Raw genomic sequence first — 24,233 nt, forward strand, 5'->3', positions numbered from 1 at the left:
AGACTGTATCTGCACTGTGTCAAAGACTGTGAGCCAGAGAGAAGGCTCAGACATACACACAATGGTTCTGGTCTGGTCTGATTCTGCACACCTGTAGTGCTGGGCAGAGGACACCAAAGTTTCAGTGTGATACATCCTTGCTTTTATAAGGGTCCAGAATTCAGTAACCTAATTTTGGATATCAATGGATACAGAGTTCTTCATTCTTTCATCCCTTTAGAGGATAAAAAAAGAATAACATTTCAAAAGCATATCTCTGTCTCCTTCTAGGTCTTCCTCTAGGATGAAGTCACGCTCTGCAATTTGGACTAGAACTTCACTGATGATAAAGAGGAGATCTCTGTACTGTAGACCTCCATTTTTCTTGAGAAGACTCATAACTGGAAAGTACAGACTTTTCTGAAGTTGTCTCATAAGATAAGAGGAGCATGCGATGTTTAGAAGCACCGCGTTGGCGATCTATCTACGCCTATGTCCAACCTGTCTGAAAACAAAGCATCTTAGGGGTCTGCTACTTGTATAAGCCCAAGCACAAATAAGGATCAGAGTATTTTGAAGCACACTGCAGGAGCAGCAGTGGTCATGAGCATCACAAGAAGGTATATTCAATAAACACTTTATAAAGCTATGTTGGATTGTCTCTACATAATAATCGAGTTGCATTAAGTCTAGGATAGCGCTTTACTTCTTTGATTGGCGTTACCTTACAACAGTAGAGCAATCTAAGAGACTTCTGTGAGTTATCCCTACCTTATTTATCTCAAAATCCTATTACAGTAATTGCATTCAGCTCGAGAAGACGCCTTGCATTCATAGGTGGAAATAACCCAGAAAATTAATCTTATTGTCAACAATTGAGAAGTAAAACATTTGCCAACTTTTAAGACAGTAAAATTTAGTTCTTTGCAATGAGAGCTCTAGAAATGAAAGAATACCTATGAATTATTGAGAGTTTGACAATAGTGTTTACAAAAACACTCAGAAGTCAAACAACACCTGAAAGAAAGGTCCAAAATCATGGAAGCTTTCACAAAACCTCATTTATCTTTCCTTTGTTTCCAGCCACAAAATGGAACAGTTGGTCATTAAAAGTTATACAAGCGAACAAGCCACAAGGCAGTTGCTCCCCAGAATACAATGGCACGAGTTACAGAGCTCAGGCTAGATTCATAATGCAGGTCAGTGCACCCATTTATATGCAGATGAAGAGGCAGTCAAAGCAACACAACTTTCAGACTTCAATCTGATCAGGATATTCAGATCAGCTTTTTGTCCTTAAGTCAAACACAACTGATCTGATATACTACGTGGAAAGACTTTCTCTTCCTCAAATCTCGTTTGCGTTGTCATTTCTCTAGGCTGGAGAACTGGCTGATTAATAACAAGACCATTTAAGTTCCTCCCTCTATGAGGATTTACTGTGGGGAAAACAGCAAAGAACAACCCTCATCTGCCCCCAGGAGAACCCCTCATTGCAGCATGTGCCCTCCAGTCCTCCTGCAGAGCACTGACTGACTTTGAGTGCCCCTCTTCTCCTCCTGAAGCAAAGTCAAACCCAGATTCACATCTCTTACCAAAACATTTTTGCGTTGATGCATTTTAGCCAAGAATCAAACACACGAATCAATGCTTTGTTCTGCTTTCAAAAGCTGGCTCTTCAGGGAATGCCATACAAGGATGGGATCTGTCTACCATGGACACCTTTGCCTGTCCATGTAGCTCCTGGAGAACTGCTGACAGCCTGTGATGCTGAATCCAGACCAGTCCAGACATAGGAGCTGTGGAAGTAGTGCCCCTCAATGATCTTCTTGGTGTTGACTCAACAGCTCAAGTTATGAAAAAGGGCTGTCATTATTACTTCACTTGAAGCCCTTTCCAGGTGAGCAAAACGCAAAGTTTTCTTTCCACATCACACCACTGTACGTTGCTGCCAATGAAATTTCAAGGCTGGAAGCACTATGTTTATCTCAGCAGGGAAAGATGTTCCTGGAGCAAGGACACATTGAAAACAGATCCTACAGTAACAAGAAGCCACGGAGAAACAGAGAAATAAATACCTGTGACATTGGCGTGGGCTGACAAAGCTTCACAGTACTTTTCCAGCAGTACAGACAAGGGCAGGTTCACAGAAGATTCACAGTGGAGAACTATCTGGATGGACAGACAGAGGCAATGCAAAACAAACAGTAAAGCAGCAGCAAAGGGCAGAATTTCTTAATTACGAATACAAACCCACCCAGCATTTCACAGCAGTTCCCATTCATAATCATTCTGGGTACAAACATTCCCCTGTGACAGAGGAACTTCTGGTTATAGTTGCCTTGGATTGTGACAGCGGGTTTCATTCATCTGTCTAAAGGCAGACATTCACAAATGAACCACCTACACTTGTGCCAGCTACTCAATGGCCTTATCAACACTTGGGACACAATTTTACCTTACCTAAGAGTATACACCAACAACAGAGCATATTAATCAAGTCTCATTAAATTCTATTGGCCACACTTCTTTATCAACTACAATTAGAAGCCTATCTAAAAATGGTTACACAGTCAAGAGATGCAGGAATTACCAAAGAGCAAGGATGAGGTGCTGGCACAGCTGCCCAGAGAGGCTGTGGATGCCCCATCCCTGGAGGTGTTCATGCCAGGTTGGATGGGGCCCTTGGCAGCCTGGTCTGGTATTAAATGTGGAGGTTGGTGGTCCTGCCTGCAGCAGGGAGGTTGGAGCTTTGTGATCCTTTGTGTCCCTTCCAACCCGAGCCATTCTATGACCCTATGATTGTATGATAAAAGGCTTGAAATAAGTGCTTCCACTGACTGCACAGGGAAAGGTGGCATCCCCTTTAATGTGATCCATTGCTCTTTTGTCCAGCAAAAAACACACAGGTTTCTGACCCTCAGAATGTGAGTTTTGAGTCCTGGACTGCGGGCAAGCACTAGTGAGAGTAAAGTACCATCACCAACATGGGCACTTAAGGAAGCCGCAGGTTCAAGACAGGATAATAGCACCAAATAGATTACATTCAGAAATGAAAACAAGAAATATGTTGTCATTTTCAAGCTTGAAAACTAAAATTACTGAAGAGCCCACTGCAGACAAAGGACAGAAGCCAATAGAATTACACATCTCAAGGTGCAGCTGAGCTGGGAGCAAGAGAAGCTCTTGAAAAGCCCTAATTAAGGAAAGGCAGCACTAAAAAGTGCTGAGAAAATTCAGGAGTCACACATCAGTGACAGAAACCTCCATTTTCATACTGTGAAACAAAATCTTTCTGACTTCTACTGAAGGGACGTAAAGCCTTGGCAACAGACAAAATGCCTCTGCTTTTCTACTTATGCAGAATGACTAACATAATACGGGGGAACAGCCACACTCCTTGAATACTGACACTATATTTCAGTGCTTTAAGATGCGTTAAGTGACTGCAGAGCCCTTTTTATATCACCAAATTCCCTACTGCTCAATAAGAAGTGGAATGAATGACCACGATAACAGAATTCATTAGCAATGTTGGTCTGGAAAGAACTTTTCTTTCAGTACCACTTCGTATTTCTCACTCTGCTATTATTTTACAGAATAGGAGGTCTTGGAATGCAAACAAAAAAAATCCCTTCTCAAATTTGATTCTTTTTGATCTAATATCATGATTTCCAGCAGGAAGATTTGAACCTCAGCTGCCCATAGTAAAGCCTTGCAGACTGGTGGCCATGCATGGTCAGGACAAGGTGATGGGGAAAAGCCAGGATGCCTTCCTGCAAGGACAGCACTCCAAGCAAACCTGCAGTGGTTGTGTCAGACCCAGCCATGTGAGCTGACATAGCAGACGTAATTCGTCCCTTCTATCTCCCCACCCTTCCGCCTCCTCTCAGGCCAAAGCACTTGGCTCACTTCAAAGAAGAAACTTGAGACATCTCCATGCACTGTAAATACACAGCATGTTCAGCTGTCCGCTTCCTAAGATGACGGGAAAGAACAGACAGAGGTCAAGTTTAGCACAGCATGTGTAGGAACGAAAAAGGTTAAATGTCACATTTGCTTTAGGGTCAACTTGGGTTCACTTGGCTAGAAGGGAAATGCACCTTCTGCTTCTTACGTTACTTTTGCTTTCATTTTCTCTCCACCAACCACAGCGAACAGCTCTCTTCTGTATGGTATCTTTCAAAGACTGTATTAAAAGCAAGCAAACCCTACCGATGAATATTTAAAACTATTTATAGAGTATGCAACAATAATAAAGACCAGAAAAAAAAGGTGTTGCCTCCTCTTGATTCCTACTGGAAGACTGCATTTCTCTTAAGCCCGTTCCAAGTCCTCTTCCCACCAAGTCAGTTTGGTGCTGTCTTGCGTATTAACCTGAAATGACTACCTTCATTTCTACTGAGGACATCTACAAACAAACAAAAGCAATGCACTGAGACAGAGATTAATGTGAAAAGGAGTCCCTTATGGTCTCAGCAGGGGCACCAACAAGTCTATTCTGACTGCAGAACAACGTAAGGAGCCTTTGGTCAATGCCCTGCCTCTCCTGTGGTTATCTTCTTAGATCTTTTCCCTTGGCCACGATCAGTGCTCTTCATTAATCCATGACAGGTCTTACCTCACACCACTGCAAGGCACAATCAGATGAACTCACCACAAGATCACCTCTGGATATGGGAAAGGCAAGCGAAAAGGGAGAGATTCTAAGAGACAGCAACATACTACCCCATTAATTACATTAGAAGTTGTGAGTCACTGATGGTAAACGTGAGCTCCTCCTCTGAAGAGGAAAGGGCTCAGAATCCTGCAAAACCCAACACTTATTTACACAGTGTTGTTCTTCTAAATAGTGAGATGTACATCAAACAAATTAACACTGATAACCGTGAATCACTGACACTGGAGAGGTTGGTTTCTTCTCTCAAGCACAAAGAAATGGTTACATTAACACAAACGAGTCCAAATCTGTATGAACGGGACCCAAAACTGTCAGTACAGGCATGAGATCACCAGAGAGATGGAACGGACAGCATCTCGTAATAAGAAGCAGCAGAGGATGAAGTCAGCATGACTGAAAAGAGCAGGAAAGAGCTGAAGTGGGAAAGGATGACACACAACACAGTGCAATACTTGCTGTCAAGATAAGGGAGGGATGCCCACGAGGCAGTGAATGCTAAACATGGACAGATGCATACACTCTGCTTTTCCATTCTCATATAAGAACTCCCAGATGCCATATTTCAGTTGTCTAATAGCAGCCAACTTTTTAGAGAAAGCTGTTAGGGATATCTGCTGCAGATAAATACATTCAGCGACATAAATCCCTACTAAGTTACCTTTAGACACCAACGTAAATGCATCCTTCATGTCTAGAGAAGACACGAACCCAACATGATCTTATGAACACACTTCCCTGAGATGAAGAGGCCTTCCAACACCAAACTGTGCTGTAGTTACCAACCACAAAACATGCATTTTGGTCCACAGATATCAAGATTAAGATCCATCTTCTATCTCCATTGCCACATAACGCTTCAGGCTAAAGTAGGTATCTATGCCCCATAAAGACTCATCCTGAGTATAGATCCGTGGTGCCAGATTAGACATCAGGCAATTCAAATAAATCAGTATGATAAATCCTTCTGCTCAAATACAGTCAGGGAGCTACCAGGACAAGTGGGCAGCAGGCAAGACTTACAGGGTCTCCTGCCATCACCAGTGTTTGTCTATGAAAACAGATGGTTTGAGGATAGAGGACAGCCTGGGAAAGGAGGGGATGGCACTATCCTGTAGTGAGGATGGTTACTTTCCTGTCCCGCAGTTCCTCTGCACCCAGTATGTATGCAGGAGAGATGGTCACTCCATGGCTCAAATGTCACACAAGGACAGTGCCGGAAGGCCATCACAGTGGGAATATTTTGCTTGCTGAAGAACCGAAAGAAAAGAGATATTCAGTTCTACGCTTAAGATACCTTTGGCCTTTCCCAGCTCTGTTACTTAGCTTTGCTTAACGCAGCAGCATTTGGCTGCACGCAATCATTTGGCTCTGCTTCACCAGAAAAATAATTTCCATTTGTGACAGAAGGTCTAAATAGAAGTTTGCACAGCAATCTGCAACCTGAGGCCTAAGCCAGCTAAGGTTACAGTAAAAGGACAGATTGCTAGCACAGTTCAAGGAAAAGCCTCCTTTTCGAGTCATCCTTCAGCTCTTTCACCTCCCTGTCACTACTTGCCTTTAAGTTAATCCCGGTGGCTACATCAAACTGTGCTGCCAGCTACTGATCCCCAGTTGAGCTGAGTGATGCTGCTCTATGATCTTAGTGCCCGGCAGGTACTCTGCAGCTCTTTCAGGAAGACTGGAGAAGCAGAACTGTACAGCTGCAAGGAATGGGAAATGTGATCTCAGTTCAATAAAGCGACCACACACACGTTTAGTTCTGAGCATGAAATGAAATTCAGAAATCAATTAGAAAGTCTCGAGCATCTGCTACACTGAGACAGCAAGTAAACAGCACTGCTGTCTTCCAAACTCGATGTCACACCTTTATTAAGCATCTGCCTATGTGCTCTGCTGATGGGGAGACGTTCTTCACTCACTGAGAGCCATGCATGCACTGTGTGCCTTGCTGAGTCACAGCATGCAAAGGGAAACAGCTCAAAGCCACCCATCAGCTGGATTTGTCCAAGCAAATCTCTCCCGAAACAAGATATTAAAAAGGATTAAAATCATGTTTCAATCACGGGCCACATCTGTCTTCAAATAAAACCACAGAAAGGACAGGCTTTGCAGTTTCATACAATTAAAGAGTTTTGCTCCTCATTGCCCATAACTGTGGATATCCTGCTCAGTATCTGGAAGGGCAGTGAGTCTTTCACTGCTCTGGCTTCACATCAGCCCTTATCCAAAGTCTTTATAGCAGGACCACAACTGATTCCTTCCCACTCTTCCCACCTAGTTTATATTACAATGATTCCTCTCAGCATCTCAGATGTGATTCATCTCACTCGCTGACCTCAGAAGTCATTGCTTTAAGTTCCCTAGTATTTAATGGAAGATCAAAGCACTATCAAGGCACAATCCTTAACATTCTTTTGTTGTTGTTGTTGTTGTTGTTGGAAATAGAGAAATATGGAAAGCTTGCTAAGACTTGAAAATATTCATGAAATACAACAATATTCATGAATATTTGTGGAATTTGCTTGTGGGGAGTCGTTACTCTATGAAGGGTCTCTCAAGTTCACAATGGTCTACAGATGATCATCCAGCAGAGAAAACAAGAGGCAAGAAGAGGAAAGATCCTCACTCCTTCTGGTTGGGAGCTCATCTACTCAAAGTCCTGCCGTGTGATCCAAGCCATCACTCTGGCCTTCCCCCCTACTCTGAAAGAGTCCAATGACAACAGGTGCCCAGAGGTCCTCACTCCCAAGACAAGGAAACTGCAGCACAGCAGCTCCAGGGCCTGCAGTGGAGAAAGCTGCACAGTTTTGCCTATGATGTCCACGTTACAAAGCTTTGCCAGGGTTTCTGGCTCACACACCATCCCTCTGCTCTTGCTGGCATGAGACTCCTGAAACCCAAGCTATGGCCAGGCTGTGGGAGCCTGCTACTGCCACTCAAAGGGAACTGATACTTCAGTCCATGCACTGAGATGCCTGCTAGCGGAGCCTGGCTGCCAGCCCTGCAGACAGCCTGTTCAGGTTCATCAACCCACTTCCTTTAATTCACTTTCGTCTCCTTCCCTCCTTCCTCCCACAACTTCCTTTCCACTGGAAAAGCCACCCCTGGGAGATGACAGAACTAAGGCAGCACCCAGATATCAGCATTACAAAGCCTCCAGCGTCCCAGGGACTTGAGTAACAGCAAGAGAAATTATCCCCAAGCCATCACAGGCAGGTGGATCCCTTCCAGTCCTCTGGCACTTCAGCTACTATTACCAGGGCAAGCGTTTAGCATCGTAGCGAGGCCAGCTAATGTATTTTAATCTCCACTGGCATTGCTCACTATTTACTTTCCCGGCATACACATCTCAAAGTGGATAGTTATTCATCCAGTGTTATGTAAAACTTCGTAGAACTTCCATTAGTTTCACTTTCTCACGGCTCTGTTGAAGAAGTATTTTTCACCTCTTGACATACCAAAGGCATTTCCTCTCTTATTTAGTGAGAACAAGCCACCTTTCCTTACAAACACACTCCATTTATTTGCTTGTTCCCAGAGAAGCACGGCTTCCAAGCTCCACACCCATTTAGATCCACAATAGAGATGTTGGCATGAGTCTTGTCAGAACAAGGTGTGCATGGGCAGCACATCCCCAGCCTTGCCCAGCTATGAGGTACTCATGAACTGGAGGTCAGGACAGGATGTCACAGCCTGTCTTTGCCAAGTAATGCTGCTGTCACTACACAGCCCTTCCCAAACGGCCTTTGTTGGGATGCTGCATGCAAGCAGGCCTGTGAGAGCCAATCTAAATGATCCTACATCAGGAACAGGTCAGTGCTTCCAAAACAGGACATGCTGTAAGCCAGAGACCATTGCAGCCCACTGCACTGCAACAAGGAGCCCAATCCTCCTACACTGGGATGAGGTCAATGAAATTCAAGCAGCCATTGATCTGAAGGACAGCGCCCACAGGCTGACTCTCAGTGCTAAATAACTAGTTCCTACTTGTCTTCCTTTGCAATCAGGGCTACAGCAAAGTTTACCAAACTCCTCAGAGAAAAAAATAAAGGTAAAAGACATAAAGCTCTGTGCCAAACCCTCATCAGCTCAAACCAAACATAGCTATTTTCAAAGCTATTCAGATATAAAGAAAAGGATTAACTGGGAGGGGAAAAAAAAAGTAATTCCATACAAAGAAACAGGTTGATAAAGCCAAGCAGAAGCGAGTGTTCAGTTGTCAAGGCTGGCTATTAGGAATAGAAAGATGAGGAGGCAAAGAGGATGCTTCTGCAAGGCCTTGGCACATAGCACTGCATAACTGGAGAGGGGACAAGGAGGTGCCACGAGGCCACCGCAGAGCGCCGGCTTCATATCTGAGAATACATGCCTGCACTTCACATGGGAACAGCTGACATCTGAGCTCAGAAGTGGTACGGGACGAAAGAAAGCTGTTTACAGCACGGAGATTTCACCTCTTCATGAAAGGAAAATGTGAATTACTGAAGTGTCATTTACTGGATATAAGGTTTAGAGTGAAGCAAAGCAGCTTTCCCCAAAGCTTCCTTCTATGACTTATGTGCTGCAAACCTGAAAGTGCCATCAGCTACACACCATCAAATTCAGAGCTGATTAAAGCGCTGCTTCTACCACCTGCATTCACTCTCCTCCTCCCCCACAAGATTAAAAAGTCCATTTTTCCAACCTCCATAGCGATATATGTACATTTTTCTAATAGCCATGTGTTATGTTAATATCTTTTTCAATAGCACGATGAGCAACACACAAATCAAAGGGAACACAGAGACACTGCTCCTTTATACGCTGGTATTACCCATTGCCTCGGTGCCTTCATTGTGAACGTCTACCAGCAGGATCCTGCAGTCATCCCCAGCAAAAAGCAAGCTGAGCTCAAAGCAGTGAAGAGTTTGCTTAGAGCAAAATGCCTCCCTTGGGCGCTCCAAGCAATGGGAGTAAAGCACGCTCCATGGGAGCCAATAAATCAAACAGCGCAAAGGTCTGTTTTAAGCACTTAAATCATTTACACTGTTAAATGTTTAGAATGGTTCCTGGCTACATTTTTGCCCCAAGCAATCTAGCAGCATCTCAAACAGTTCCCTGGAATGACCTGGGAGTGAGGCTGCTCCGTGGACTGATCTCAACATGCAGTTTGTGCACTGTTCCCACTGGTTTAGAGGCTGATGGAGTTTAGTAGCATGGGCACGAGCCGTGCTTGGGCCTGAAGACTGAATGGCTGTCCTGGCAATCTTAATGTACAAGCATGTAACAACCTGTGTGAGTGAAACTCAACAAGTGTGGATCTGATGGTCTTTGCTCTGTCCTTCTTCATGAGTTAGCCCAACCTGACCTTGAACACCTCCAGGTATGGACAGGGCACCCATATATATACTCAAAGTATACCCCAAGCAAGCATTCACCTCCAAACAAACCCCTCTTGGCATCATGATGCGCCTCCTTTCTTGTAGGGCAACTACAGAGAGAAGCCAGCCACCCAAATTCACACAAACAATTCCAATGCAAAGCTGCAGGAAACTGAAGGGAAAATAAAAGAAAGGCCACGTCCATAGATTAGATCTACAGGGGAAACACATGGTGGGTTTTATTCACTGTCAAAGAATGAGTCTGGCAGCTGCGGGCACCTGGGTGCTTCTGATAAGCTCATGGCAAGGAGTCCTCCTCTCTATGTGGGAACTGAAGGACTGCTCTGGTCCGACGGAAAGCACAGCTAGGATGATGAGAGCAGTCCAGAAAGCTGCTGCTTTTATACCGTTGTGGGAGCTGCCACCGTGAATGAGGAGGAGGATTAATGCACCTCCTGCACACTTTACACACACATACACATATCCAGCCTGACCCTATTTGCTGCCTCAGCCCGGGGATGGTGATGGAGAAGGATCCGAAGGAACGATCTACAGTTGTTACAAATGCTTGGGCAGACGGGAAGGGCTGAGTTACCACGTTGAGAAAGCGATGGAGACGGAGCCACGTGTTGAGAGGAGAGCAAAGCAGGGCAAGGGGCCGGGGCTGCGGCAGGGCACTCCTTCACACGGCTAATGGGAACGCAGGGAGGGCCACGGCACAGCACGGGGGCTCTGAAGGGACCGACGGGTCAGCGGCCACGGGGACACCGCGGAGCTGAGGGGTTGGACGGGAGAGGTGCGGGATCTGTGCGGGGACGGGAGGGAGCCGCACGGCCGGGACGCGCTCCGTGCTCCCTCGCGGACCGAGTGGGCTCCCGGCGGGGCGTGGGGCGCCTCCCGCTCTCCCTCCCACCCCGCTCTTCCCCACTCCTCCCTCCCCGGCCGCTGCACTTACGGGCAGGAGAAGGAGCGCGGCCGTGGCCGCCGCCGGGAGGCTGCGCTGCGGCGCCCGTCCCGCCATGGGGGCCGGCGGGGGCTGCGGGGGGCTGCCCGGGGCTGGCGCTGCCCTCTCAGCCGCTCTGCCCCTCTGCTGGCATCTCTGACCCCCTTCCCCCCTCCCGAACCCACCCCCCCGCCGCTGCCCCTCACCGCCGCCCCGCTGTCGGTTACGGTGCCGCCGGCGCGTCCCAGGGCAAACCCCCGGAGGGCGGGAGGGAAGCTGGCGGGGGAGCCGAGCCCGCCCTCCGCCCGAGGCAACGCGGGGATGGAGGAGGCCGAACCCCCCCCAGGGAGCGCGACCCCCACAGTGACTACAGTAGAGCGGGTCTCCGTATGGCTGGCTCTGCAGTGGGGACGAAAGGAGGCAACCCTCGGCCTCACCCCGACTCCTGTAATGACCTGAAGGATCCTGAACGCAGGCATGGTGCTGTTAGGTCAGCAGTTGGACCAGGAGATCTTTTCCAATCCTAATCACAGAATCATAGAGCCAAAGAATGGCCTGGGTTGAAAAGGACCACGATGATCACATCTAGTTTAAACCCCCTGCTATGTGCAGTGTCACCAACCAGCAGCCCAGGCTGCCCAGAGCCACATCCAGCCTGGCCTTGAATGCCTGCAGGGATGGGGCATCCACAGCCTCCTTGGGCAACCTGTTCCAGTGCCACTATGTGAAACACTTCCACCTCAGATCCAACCTAAAGCTCCCCTGTCTCAGTTTAAAACCATTCCCCTTGCCCTATTGCTATACCCTCATAAACGGTGACGTTATCTTTCTACCGCTCTTCTTTGCTGCTGTTGCAATGTATGTCCAATTAAAACGGATTGGCATAAAGGTAGCAAAGAAGGAAAGAGTCCCTTTTGCACAGCAAATTCCCAAGGTTTGCGTGAACTTAGCAAGGCTTAACTTGGGGTGAGAATTGCCCAGGCATCTTTCTTTGGAGCACTGAATTGTTTTGCCTTTTGTCATTTGATCACAAAGGACATAAAGCAACAGCTTCTCACCCTCTCCAGAACACACCTACAAGGAGGCTTAAGTACCTGAACCCACGCAGAGGTTGAGCTCCATACAATATGAACATCACAGCAAGGAGATAGATAGACTCTATGGACTACTAGGCCAGGGGGGTGGGGGAATGAAAGAAAGAAAGAAAAATCACGTTATTTTCTCTTTTCTTTCAATTATTCAACAGTCTGAATGCATTTAAATATTGAAGCTTTCCTACTTTTTCCTCTCGTGTCGGCTGCGCTCCGCCATTTGTTTCCTTTCATTATTAAAAGAAAACAAAGCCGTAACTCAGTGTTGCAGCGCTTCCAATTAATATGAATGCTTTCATGAAAATGCAAAAGGAGGAATAAATCCAGCTGAAGTTTTTTTATTGCATTTAAACATCCACCTCCAGGAATGGAAACTCACACGTGGTGGGACGGAATGAATTGATGAGAACTGGTGAAGAGAGCCCGAAGCTGCATGTGCATAGACATGGGTCAGTTCCCTTGAAGCCAGAGAGGATTTCCATCACGCTACTCCGTGGCTTTCTGTTATGATTTATCTCTGTTTATTACTCTGTGCAGAACCAGAAGCTCATAATGTTAACGCTGTACTAAAACAGCACAAAACAACCCCGAACTATGACTATCTAAGGATTAAACTGATCATTCCTTTCTGTCATGTTTCAAGGGCTTTTCCACTTAGGGCTGACTTCAAAATCCATCCAGAGCTTTCTGTTGACTGGGTTGCTTGCTTAGAAGGTCAATCCCCTTCTGATTCCCTTCTGTTCTTTAAAGGGTGAGCTCATGTTGCAAGCTTCTCCTTCAGTCATGGAGCTTCTGGCTGCTCATCTCACAATCATCTCCTTTTATGAAACTTATGGGGACGTTCATCATATTGTTTGACTTTATGCATAAGATTGATGAAAGATTTCAAATGGAGACAGAGAGATAAATATAGATACAGATGGACACACACAACATAAGGAGATGTTTTTATATGAGATGCAAGCCTTGTTCTTTCAGGGAGCAAACAAAGACCCGTGAGACCAACAAGCAGAGATGTAGGAATGCAGGAGAACATGACAGCTCTGATCAGATGGATGGAGAGAGTCTCTGTGTAGGATCATGGCATGTACCCAATTGCTTAGTTCTTGCTCAAATGACTTTCAGATATTCCTTTCAACCATGACCATACAAGGGGGACTTGTTTGTCCTTGTTTGGGGATTTGAGTTTTCTGTTCTTGTTTCTTTATCATTGTGTTGGGTTGGTTTTTTTTTCCCTTCTTTTCATAGCTCAAGCCCTGAAAGGATTTAAACAGATCTTAAACCCTAAACCTGCAAATGTTCTTACTGGTCCCAGTGGGAAAACGATGCAGAATCCATCCTCACTGGAGAAAGGACATGGTCAGCTCTTGGTGTAACACCTAAGTCGAGAAGGTTTTTGCCATATCTGGAACTCTGAGAAGTTCCCACAGTATAACCTGGTAGTTTGACAGGTGCTTAGAATAACAGAGACGTCACACAGTGTGTAAGTATCCAAAAGGTGGAGGTGGGCTGAAATATCAGATCGCCTTGCAGAAGGATGAAATATCCTACAGTAAAAGGAAAGGGAAGCAGGAAGAAATACCAGATATGTCTCTCCAGGTGACATCCAGAGCTCTCCTCTGTGAGTGTGTTTCCAGCAGAGCTATAGCGGGGATGACTTTACTGGACTGCTCATCTGCAAAGTGAGACACCATCCAATATTCAACTGTTGTCCTAAGATCAGTCTGTATGGACTGAGCTTCAGTTGCTCCATCTGTCTTGTCAGTATTCTGGAAGATCACATTCTCTATCTTCTCTTGAAGTTGAACCCAGACTGAAAAGTCTTGGGGTCAGAAGAAGGTAAGTAAGTGATGAACATCAGCATATGGTATCATTTTTGTATCATTTTTGAGGAGCCAGGTGAGATGGTCTGGGTATGCTGGATCTGAGGAAAGTCAGGCTAGGAAGGGGAATGGGAGGAATCCCATGCTTCTTGCAGGGTGAGTGAATACCACAGAGAAAAGAGCACATGATGACATTTGAAGCCAGCATAATGTCTGCTGGGGAGGAAAGCTAGCTGGAGGGATCTTATTAATAATAAATGTAATGGTTTCCTGAAATAATGATGGGTCAGAGTTGGTAACAAGCACAGCTTGGGATAATAGAAATCACTCTGACAGTATAGAGGCATGTAGTTTCTTCCTCCTCAGTGCCTGCAGTTACACTTGAATGAAGAATATAAGTGGGATGGAGGAGAAAATGGTTATATTTAAAGAATGTTCCATTGTTTGAAATCGGTCCTAATAGTGAAGTCTCTGGAGTGTTATATAAACCCTAAGAGTGAGGACTGAGGAAACATAATTTTCTTAGGTGGAAACATCCCCCCTTTGGCATAAAATAGATTGTTTGGCTTTCTTTATGGTGGAACTCATGCGGACACTGTATTCTCATGCAGGGATTTTCCTGCCCAGCTCAGTGTTTTGTGCATGTTGCTGCCAAGGCAATGCAATCTTGGCTTCTCTGGACCTCCACAAACCTCAAAGAGAACCAAGCATTTCTTTCTGAAGTAGCTTCTCTTCTGAACTGAGGGTCAGTCATTGTATTAAGTCTTGCCATTTAAATAAGTTACCTTGTACAGGACTCCTCACAGTCTAGGAAGAGTAGGCTTAGGTACCACCATAGTTTAATGCTGAGCTTTTATCTCAATGGAGAGATGGTGAATCCTCAAGAGATACTTTGATGCCCAACAGAGGTAATCTATTTGGGGTTCACCCTCTACATTCCATTGCCTGTATGGAGCTGGTCTCCATTAAGCAGAATGAGGCAGCCAGGTTGCGTGGACGCATCTAAATACAGTGTGCTTTAGTATTTGTACAGAATCCTGCACTGCATGTCAGCTGAAACACGTTTCCACAACATTTGCATGTTCCCAGCCCATCACATGTCTTAGGCAAGTTGAGGTGCTGTGGGTTGAGTGCATGCACGTGCCAGCTGACTGCAGCCAGCACTTGGTAATTCAATAAGCTCTACACTAATTCCCCCACATTTCAGTCTGTCATTTCTGACAAGCTTCATCTTTGCCTTTGAAAGCTTCATTGCTGAAGTGCAGTTTCACCAGATGATCTTAGGAGAGGATCCTTCACTTGAGTAGGCTGCTCTGAATGTAATCATAGAATCATAGAATGGCCTGGGTTGAAAAAGACCACAATGCTCATCCAGTTTCAACCCCCCTATTGTGTGCAGGATTGACAGCCACCAGACCAGGCTGCCCAGAGCCACATCCAGCCTGGCGTTGCATTTGTGAGGTCTCAGTTATCTCAGCGACTGAGTTATGTTTGTTTAGCATTTGTAGTGATACACTTGAAAATCTCTTCTTGTTTTCTTTTTCCCCCAGGAGCTGCTCTCTATCTCCCTGCAAGCTCACAGCATAGCAAACAAACAAGAAACATTCATGGTATTTCTTCATATAGTTGCCCGACACTGTCAGCTGTAGCAGAGGAACCTATAAAACTTGCCACAGCAGTTGGCAGGTAAATGGGTTAGATACAGTTTTACAAACATCCACTTGTCAGTCACAGTAATAAAACCTTGAGGATTTCAATGAAGTAACAGCGGAGTCACACACCAAAGAACCAGGCTTACAGAGTAGAAGAATGCATAAAGTGGGGATTTGCACATCCCCTTGCCTAGCATTCAGCTGCCAACATAAATTCTCTCTCTTCATCTCTGTAGCCCAATAGTGTTGTGTCATTCGTAAAGAAAAGCATCGGCTTTTCCCAAGAATAACAGTCATCTATTCTGGATCGTGCTTGCTTCATTTTTCCATTCCGGGTGCCTAAAGTTAGCCCCTTGAAACTATATTTGGCATGTAAGCGCATGTGTTTGTGTATAAGTACCAACTTCCCTTCAACAAGACAAGTATCCATGCAAACTAAGTCAGAATTCAGTATTTCTTGAAGTTAGGACTCTCAGACTGGCCATACAGTTATAAAACTTATCCTGAAGTTACCGAGCGTGACTGTAGAGTTTGCTTTGGCAGCATTTGCATTAGATACAAATTGCTTGCAAAAATCTTGCTGGCAAGAAGCAATAGTCAAGTAAATGACTTGCCTTTTGTTAGGAAAGAAAAACAAGAAACTCAAACATGGAATGTTCTTCCTTTTACTTATCTTTGCGCAGTCGCCTCAGTTTTGCTAGCTATTAGAGTCATTAGCAGCACAATACTCCATTTGGCAAGCAACAGGGCTGGAAAATATGCTGATAAATAGCTATAAGTGTGAGTGAACAGGTTGCATACTAAGCAGATGATCTTGTTAGTATTTCAGGCTCTGCATGAGGCGTTTGCGACATGTCCAGTATAGAACAAACTGCCATCATAGGTAGGACAGGGCTGAATAAAATTATCTATGAATATCATTATTAGCGAGTACCTACAGATGGTCTAATCTACCCAGGCTCCCTTTGTAGTCACTGGATTTCTCATCAGTACAGTTGGAAAAGGCCAGCTTCATTCGCATCACCCTAAACTCAGTGTCTACAGTCAGTCTGTTGACTCACAGCCCAGCTCTGTCTGTTTCTTCCCTTGGCTACGAGAGGAGCTGAGAGCAAGAAGTTCAGATGGGAATATCTACATTGCAGACATCGAGTTAGATGAGATGAATCCCATCCAATCTTTCCAGATTAAAAAAAAAAACACCTATAAGGCAGTTTCTATTTCTTGCCACATACTTGGCTGTTCTTCATTTACAACTGTATTATGACAGTTTACAGCGACTGAAGATGTAGCCCAACATGCTTAAATCCTTACTTAAAGAGCATAAGAGCACATTTCATTTTTGATACCCGTCTTGTTCACAGCATTTTTGTCAGCAGTTCCCTATGATAAATGTCTGTCTCCCAGTGTCTGAATCACATTTGCACTTTATTTTATGGGAGAGCCCTCGCAGGAAGGAAAATTATAGGACCTTCCAGTCATTCCATTAATCTGCTCCTAAATATTTCAGCAGTCAGATAAAGCAGTTCCAAACGTGATGGTTCTGGGTATGAAATTTTACAGAGCAATGCTTAATACACATGGTCGGGTTCTAATTAAAATAGATGGCCAGAGGGTTTGCTGTGGCTTGGGCCTTCGTTTTCTGCAGCCCTTCTAAAGAGCAGCCATAATTCCTTTCCGTGGGAGTTTTTCGCGTTAGACGTCTTCATCTCTAACTGTCTCCATTTTCATTAATAGGTCATTCTGGGAGCCTTTCAATGACTTATTTTGCCAAGAAATTATGGCTTACTTACGCTACTTTAAGTTAGGATAGTTCGGCCTTTTCCAGGCTAGATGCCTGTATTGAAATCTCCCACCTGAAGGGTCAGATGAAGCTGGCAGTGGATCCTCCAAAGTTTAAGGATGACAAGAGTTATGATAACAGAATAGGTTTGCATCATTTTGTGCTTATTTACCAAAGAACTGGTAATAAAGATTCATTTTTTTGTTCGGCAGTCAAGTTCCCTGGGTATTGGCTGTTTGTCAATGAATGCTGCATTACAAACTGGGATATGAAAAGAAAAGGCAAAGATTGTTGCTAGGACTAAGGCAATTTACACTACAATGAAAACAGAGCTAGAGAGACTGAACTAAGGCGTATTCAATCGAATTGCATAAGGATGTGTGATTTTTCAAATGCATTTATCTTCTTTTTATAAGGGGAAAGCAAGCAGGACACTTGTTCCGGATAAGCTGATGAGTGCAATTGATTCTTGAGCTTCTTCCTAGAAAAAAATATCAAGTTCTAGGCTGTGAAAGTTTTATGTACAAAATGGTTCAACTCATCTTAGACTCTGAGAGACAGAAGGCAATTGGCTGACTTAACAAAGGCTTCATTCATTCTCACTTGAAATCTTTGAAACAGCTGGACAAGGCATGTCAGGATTGACAAAGTAATATTCCCCAAGTACCTACAGCTGTCAATAATGCTGGCTGAATGGTAGGCAGACCCCACAGACTTTTCTCTCAATCCACATGAAAAAAAGACCCATAACAGGATGCAGGTAGTGTTACCTGAAAGCAACACTTCTGCCTGTGTGTCATTGGTAGGTGTAATGGTTAAAATGCAGCCGGACTGCAGAATCACATTGCTCTTATTGTGCCTGAATTAAAGTTAAGGTCGGAGTTCAAGTGCTGCACAAGAATTCTAAGCTGTAGAGTGGCCTACTGAACTCCAAAACATTTTGTAAGAGTTAAAAGCCTAGAAACGACCCTATGGAGGTTGAAAGTGAGCAGTAGAAATGAATGAAACCATCATTTCCTAGCATGTTAGTGCATTTGTTCTGATCCAAGTCGGAAAGAGTTCCAGTGTATTCAACATCATTTATTAAAAAAGGGCTTGGAGATCCTGTCAGTGCTTTGGATAACTTACCTATCTGAAAGCTAAGCTTGGGGATTTTCAGGACCTCACTGGGCAAATCCCGCAGCCTGATTTTGAAGTCAGCCCAGCAGTTGTTAGACTAGAGATCTCCAGGAGTGTCTTCGGACTCAAGTTTGTCTATCATTCCGTATTTCCTTGTCATTCAATTTTCCTTTGAGAAAAGTCTTTGTAGGACTCCTGATGGGGGAAAAGTGAAGATCACTTACTGCGAGATCATGCATGCTTTCGGTTTATGCTCTCTTCATGTGATTTATGCTAAGAGTCAGATGTTGCACAACCATGCTTTGCATCCTGATGCTCCAGAAACCTGGACTTGCTTTCCACGCACCTCCCTGCTGAGACTGTTAGCAACCAAATGGAACCAGCGGAAAGCTGAGTGAGTTAAACAGTCTGATCTGACACAAGAGTCAAATGTTGGAGGAGACAAACATAAAGCGTAGGTCCACAGAGCCAAAAAAAGGCAGACAAAAATACTTCTATCAAAAGAAAGGAAAAGGCACTTGTTGTACAGGAAGTTTCCCATAGCTGAGTGCTTGCTTAAAAGGATCTATCCCCTTTTCTGGCACAGGATCGTACTTGCTATTCAAATATCTTCCACAGCTGAGGGAAAAATAAACAACAAACAGCCTTTCTCTTGACCTCTCTATCCAGAGTAATCACGTTCATCTACTTAGAGCAACAGTCAGGATTAAAACAAATGCACCAGGCTTTACTCTAGTGAGCCCCATGGGGGAAATCCTTTGCAGAATAAGACTCAAGGTTATGGAAGTAAAGCCTATAAATAATAAAAAGCAAACTTAAGTGTACCTGCTAAGTGCCTCTTTTTCGCCTCTCCTCTGCTGTGTGCCTGTCTCAACAACATGATCGTTTCATTCTCAAAGCACAGGATGCTGGTTTCCATTCTATCCTGTGGACAGTACTATGAAACAAAAAGCATTTCAGAGGCAGCATCTTGCTTTCGCCTTTTGGCCTCAGAAGTGACTTTGACATTTCCTGTATTCTTACAGACAATGTGTTACAATAACCAGTATGAGTCAGGACCACTGGCATAGGGCCACCGGGATTAATATATCCAAGTAATCCAATCTTAATGAGGTTTAAAAAGGAGCTTGACAGTAGTTCAAAAGCACTTATTAGATGTATGGCTTGTCTGTGATCACTGAAGCATGCAAAGAATGTTGTTAATAGGTCTGCAGTTAGGTGAATAGGTCCATGGTGTTTGCATTCATTTCATGTAGCAACAGGCAGTGGTGTTAAAAGTAAGTGGAAACTCCAACGACAAACACGTTGATAAACTTTCCAAGAGCTTGAGGAAACACAGCCATGGAAAATGGATAAGGATGATTGTGTTGAGCAAACATTTGTATCTCAAATTCATCCTTCGAGCACATCTGCTCTACAGGGCCCAATTTCACAAGCTTCCACAACTGGACATGCTCTGGTAAGACATACCTCCCTGCACACCTGGGACCATATGTGGCCAGGAAGAAAAATGAACTGCAGTGCATGGAAGGTACAGATGCCATTGACTCCTGTACGTGTGTGTGTGGGCACTGTAGTTTAAATGAGGAGTTGCCTCCTTGAAATTGTTGTTAAAGCACGATGGTCTGTATGGCTGCATAGGGATGGCTTTGCATGGTTAAAGCAAAGGACTCTCCCACTGCGTTTCACAAGCTGTGTGACTACCATAGAAATGGGACAAGCAGATGGCACATCCCTGGAGTATTTTCTCATTCTCAGGCAATTTCTGTCCTAACTGGATCCTATTTTAGGAGGAGGTTTTCCACTCAGAGGGTGGTGATGCACTGGAACAGGTTGCCCAAGGAGGCTGTGGATGCCCCATCCCTGCAGGCATTCAAGGCCAGGCTGGATGTGGCTCTGGGCAGCCTGGGCTGCTGGTTGGCAACCCTGCACATAGCAGGGGGTTGGAACTGGATGATCCTTGTGGTCTTTTTCAACCCAGGCCATTCCATGATTCTATGATGCTATGTCATGATTTCCATGGGATCTCTGCTTAAAAGCTGAGGCCCAGTCCATTCGTTTTCAAGAAATAGAAGCCTTTCAGTAAGCATGCTTTTCACTTAGCAGCACATTCAGTCTGCTGAAGTCCCGAGCAGCTATTTAAGTCTTGAGACTTAACAGATTAGTAGGGGAATGCTTATTAAAACTCAAGATATTAAGTCTCACCTTAAGGATTTTCTACAGAGGCTGTGTTCTCATGGTAAAGAGGCATCGGGTCACCTGCTCCATGAAGCACCAGCATTTGCTTATGCAATTCATTAGTGCAAAATGCAGTGATTTGTCTGCTTCCAAACCCTTCCTCCAGCCCCCAGTAGAACTATTATAACTCTTTTCAGCATCCCACACCTTCTTCCTTTGCTTTAAGAACTGCAAACCTTCTCCAACAACCCATCAGAAACATTCCTGGGGAACAGGTTCCCGCTGGGAAATGTCAATCTGTCAAAAGAAAAATGCATCATGGAAATACGTCAGGTTAGATAAAGCACTGTATTGAAATATCAGAATAGAACATCCATACAAATACTCTCTGCTTAGTCTCTCAGGAGCTGCAGATTTTGTTTTCCATTTTAAAACAGGTTTTTGTTTTACATTATTTCCCGTGAAACAAAGGGCAGAAATCATAATGAAAAAATTTCACTCCCCCCCGAACAAACAGCATTTGATGTTACCGTTAATTTCATTTCACGGATAAATCTGGTTTTCTATTATCCACTTTAAATTGATCTTTTTCCCACCTGTCAGAGTTTCAAATGAAAATGAAAATCTATTTCTTTCCCCAATTTTAATTAAGCTCCGTGTTTCCCAAGCACTTAATCAGAACAGGAATGGTCAAAGTCCTTCAGGAACTCTTAAATGGAATAGAAACTTGTACTATATAATTACAGTAGAAATATAGTAGAAAGAAGGAAGTGCAAATTGAAGAAAAATAGAGTAAATGAGGATGGCAGAGTTCTCTCCTTAACCTGCCTTTGGGTTCTCATCTTAGGATCATAGATTCACCAAGGCTGGCGAAGACCTACAAGATCATCCAGTCCAACCTTCCACGCATCCCCAATAGTTCTCACTAAACCATATCCCTCATTCCTCCAAATCCTTTCCCACTTGAGTGTCTCCGGGGCCATTCTAAGGACAGGGGCTGACAAATCACTTTCTCTTTCCTCCTTGAACTGGGAAAAAAACATCATATATTTTCCCCATCATTATAACCTTTCAGAAGGGGAAAGGAAAATGTAGTAGAAAATACAGAAATGTGTACTATTTAATACGGAATGTTGGAATATGTATGGATAGAACGGATAAGCTGAAGGGAAAAAAAAGGAGTTATTAAGGGCTTTTAAATAGAAAGACATACCAACCAACCCTGGGAATCTGGATGACTGCATGGATATCTTCAGGTCATGAAGATCTTAATCTAAGCAGGTTTGGCCTGCTTTCAAGGCTCCAGTGCAGAAAGAAGCATAAACTAAGGTTGATTCTTGCTGGGACGAATCTTTGTGCAATTTTGCATATTTTGCTTCTTCTGAGATTAGTTCTTTTTCTTTTTACTTCTGGGTCTGCCATTGTGGTCTCCTAGAGTTATGTGTGCTCACTTTTCTGTGGGAAGCTGTGGATGGCAGTCATGGAAACTCATTTTGCCATAGGTCATATGCCTCTCCGAAAGGAGCTATGATGGGTCAATTAGCAAGGTTAATTTATCTGAGTGGAACATCTTATTGACAAAACTATACTGTTTCCATGTCCAGAATTAGCTTGGCTGGGACTAAAGTGAATATCAGCATGTTGCAGAAAGTAGATTTTTCCCATGGGATTTATCCATAATCTATCTGCTTTCGTGACAGATCCTGCCAGATATAATAATGTGTCGTTGATCTCCATTTACAATCAAGAGCACCAGCAGTATTTGTTGCATCTCCATCAATTGTGCAGATTCTCTGGCATTCCACCTTCCCAAGTTCAGAATAGATTTAAGGCTACAACGTTTTCTTGGCTTAGTTGTTTTGTTTTGTGGTGATGAGGGAAGTTGTGGGAGAATTTCAGAATGGGGAGGATCTTCTCCACTACTGAGATGTTGAAATCTTTCCTGAAGAAGTCAAAAAAAAACAGAGTTACTTGAATTTCACAAGAAAATTTCCCCATAGCCACATATCAGCGGTGCACAGGAATTTGTTCCCAGCTTTTTCGTGCTTTGGTTTGAGAGCCATTGGATTGATGGAGCCATTGGGACACAAACATCTGTGTTTTGTACTTGCTGTTGTACAGGTAACAAGGAGTGAGTCCCCAGAGCGTAGCCTAGAGGTGGTAAATGCATGGATTACAGAAGCCTATCAGGAGAAAGACATGGCAATCCCCAGCAAGAATGAAGTGCTACAGTCAGGAAGTCCAGTTCATTCTCTTGGCCTCCTCTCTCATGTAACTAGTGATAGGATGGGGGGGATTTGGCCTCAAGCTGCACCAGGGGAGATTCAGGTTGGACGTTAGGAAATACTTCTCCAAGAGTAAGAGTAGTTCTTTCTGTGCAAGAAAAATATGTATGTGGTTATTAGACTAGATGTAGTGCCTCATTAGCCAGGCTAATGTCACTGCTTTTTCTAATGGTCTCATGAGAAACTGAAGGAAGAATGGTATCTGTCTTTAGGTGATACTGGAGAGGAGGCCTTGGAAGAGAGAAAACATCACAGTGGATGAATTAATGGATGGAGACACAACAAAAAGCTTCAGCCCTTTGCTCTCACCACACAGGTTTGTGAGCAGCGCTCTGCTTTTTAGTCTGTATGTCATCCCACTCACCACTTAATGCACTCATCAGACAGAGGATGTCTCCCCCATGTAGAGCTCACGTGGTGTAATTCCAAGTACTTGGCTGATTTACAAGGGGATGGATGCTGCAATAGAGTCCTGATAAAGACCCTGGAGGGATGCTCTGTATTGTTTAGCTGTGGCCTGATGTTGAGGTAAAAAAGTGATGCTCCCAAAACTGACTGTGATTGATTTCTCTGGATCTGCCTCATTCTGGGACACAATCTCTCCTGTGAGGCCCTCGTCCTGCTGGGTTATCACTCTTGGTTTCTGGCTTTCTGTGCCTCGGGAAGCAGCTGGTCGGTCCACTCTGCTCCCTGACAAAGGCATTTTATAGCTCATGCTGTTGCCTGACAGCTGCCTACTGCAACGTGGAACAGGACCAACTTTTCACTAAGACTCCCAAAGCCCCATTAGGAGGTGAGCGATTTTTCTCTACTTGAGATGTGGCTGTAAGACGGTGTACCTGAAAAGCTTTTGGGAGATACACTCTAAACATAAAGTAAAAGAAACAGCAACAGCCACTCTTCTCTCCCAACGATCTTTTCTTCTTTCTTGGGTTGTGTCTGCTCTGCTGTCCCTCCATTTCAAACATACAGAAGTACAGTAATTCCCAGTTAACACACGTGCATGCTTCCTGCTTAAAACTGCAACACGGGCTCATCTGTTTCATAAGGCAGCGCTCCTTTAAAAATAGCAGCATGTGTCTGGGAACAGTGCCTGCCTTCCCCTGCCATAGGATACTCCCGAACATTGCATTTCCCTATTGTGTTAACATGAGGCTTTTGACCCTGGAGGTGCAGTCAGACTTTAAATTCTTCACTGAAATCCCAGCAGCAGCAGCACGACCCTCATGGCAAATGCTTTAGTCTTTTATTTTTAGAAAGGTTGCCTTGAAGAATTCAGTGCCCGTCCTCCAGTGCCCAAGAGTAACACAAGATAAACTGCACTAAGTAAAGGGAGCTGCAG

The 24,233-nt window shown here is 44.4% G+C and overlaps 1 protein-coding gene across 1 annotated transcript in view; it reads right to left on the reverse strand.

Moving 5' to 3' along the window:
* Positions 1-11,041, reverse strand: part of CRHR2 (corticotropin releasing hormone receptor 2) — a 114,333-nt gene extending 103,292 nt beyond the window's left edge. Inside the window, exons 1-2 of the mRNA XM_072329104.1 lie at positions 10,976-11,041; positions 2,058-2,151 (exon numbers count right to left, since the gene is read on the reverse strand). Coding sequence (XP_072185205.1) covers positions 2,058-2,151; positions 10,976-11,041 — 160 coding nt within the window. The remainder of the gene's footprint in view (positions 1-2,057; positions 2,152-10,975) is intronic.
* Positions 11,042-24,233: the final 13,192 nt, after the last annotated feature.

This window comes from Excalfactoria chinensis, chromosome 2 (genome assembly GCF_039878825.1).
Source record: "Excalfactoria chinensis isolate bCotChi1 chromosome 2, bCotChi1.hap2, whole genome shotgun sequence".
Lineage (NCBI taxonomy): Eukaryota > Metazoa > Chordata > Aves > Galliformes > Phasianidae > Excalfactoria > Excalfactoria chinensis.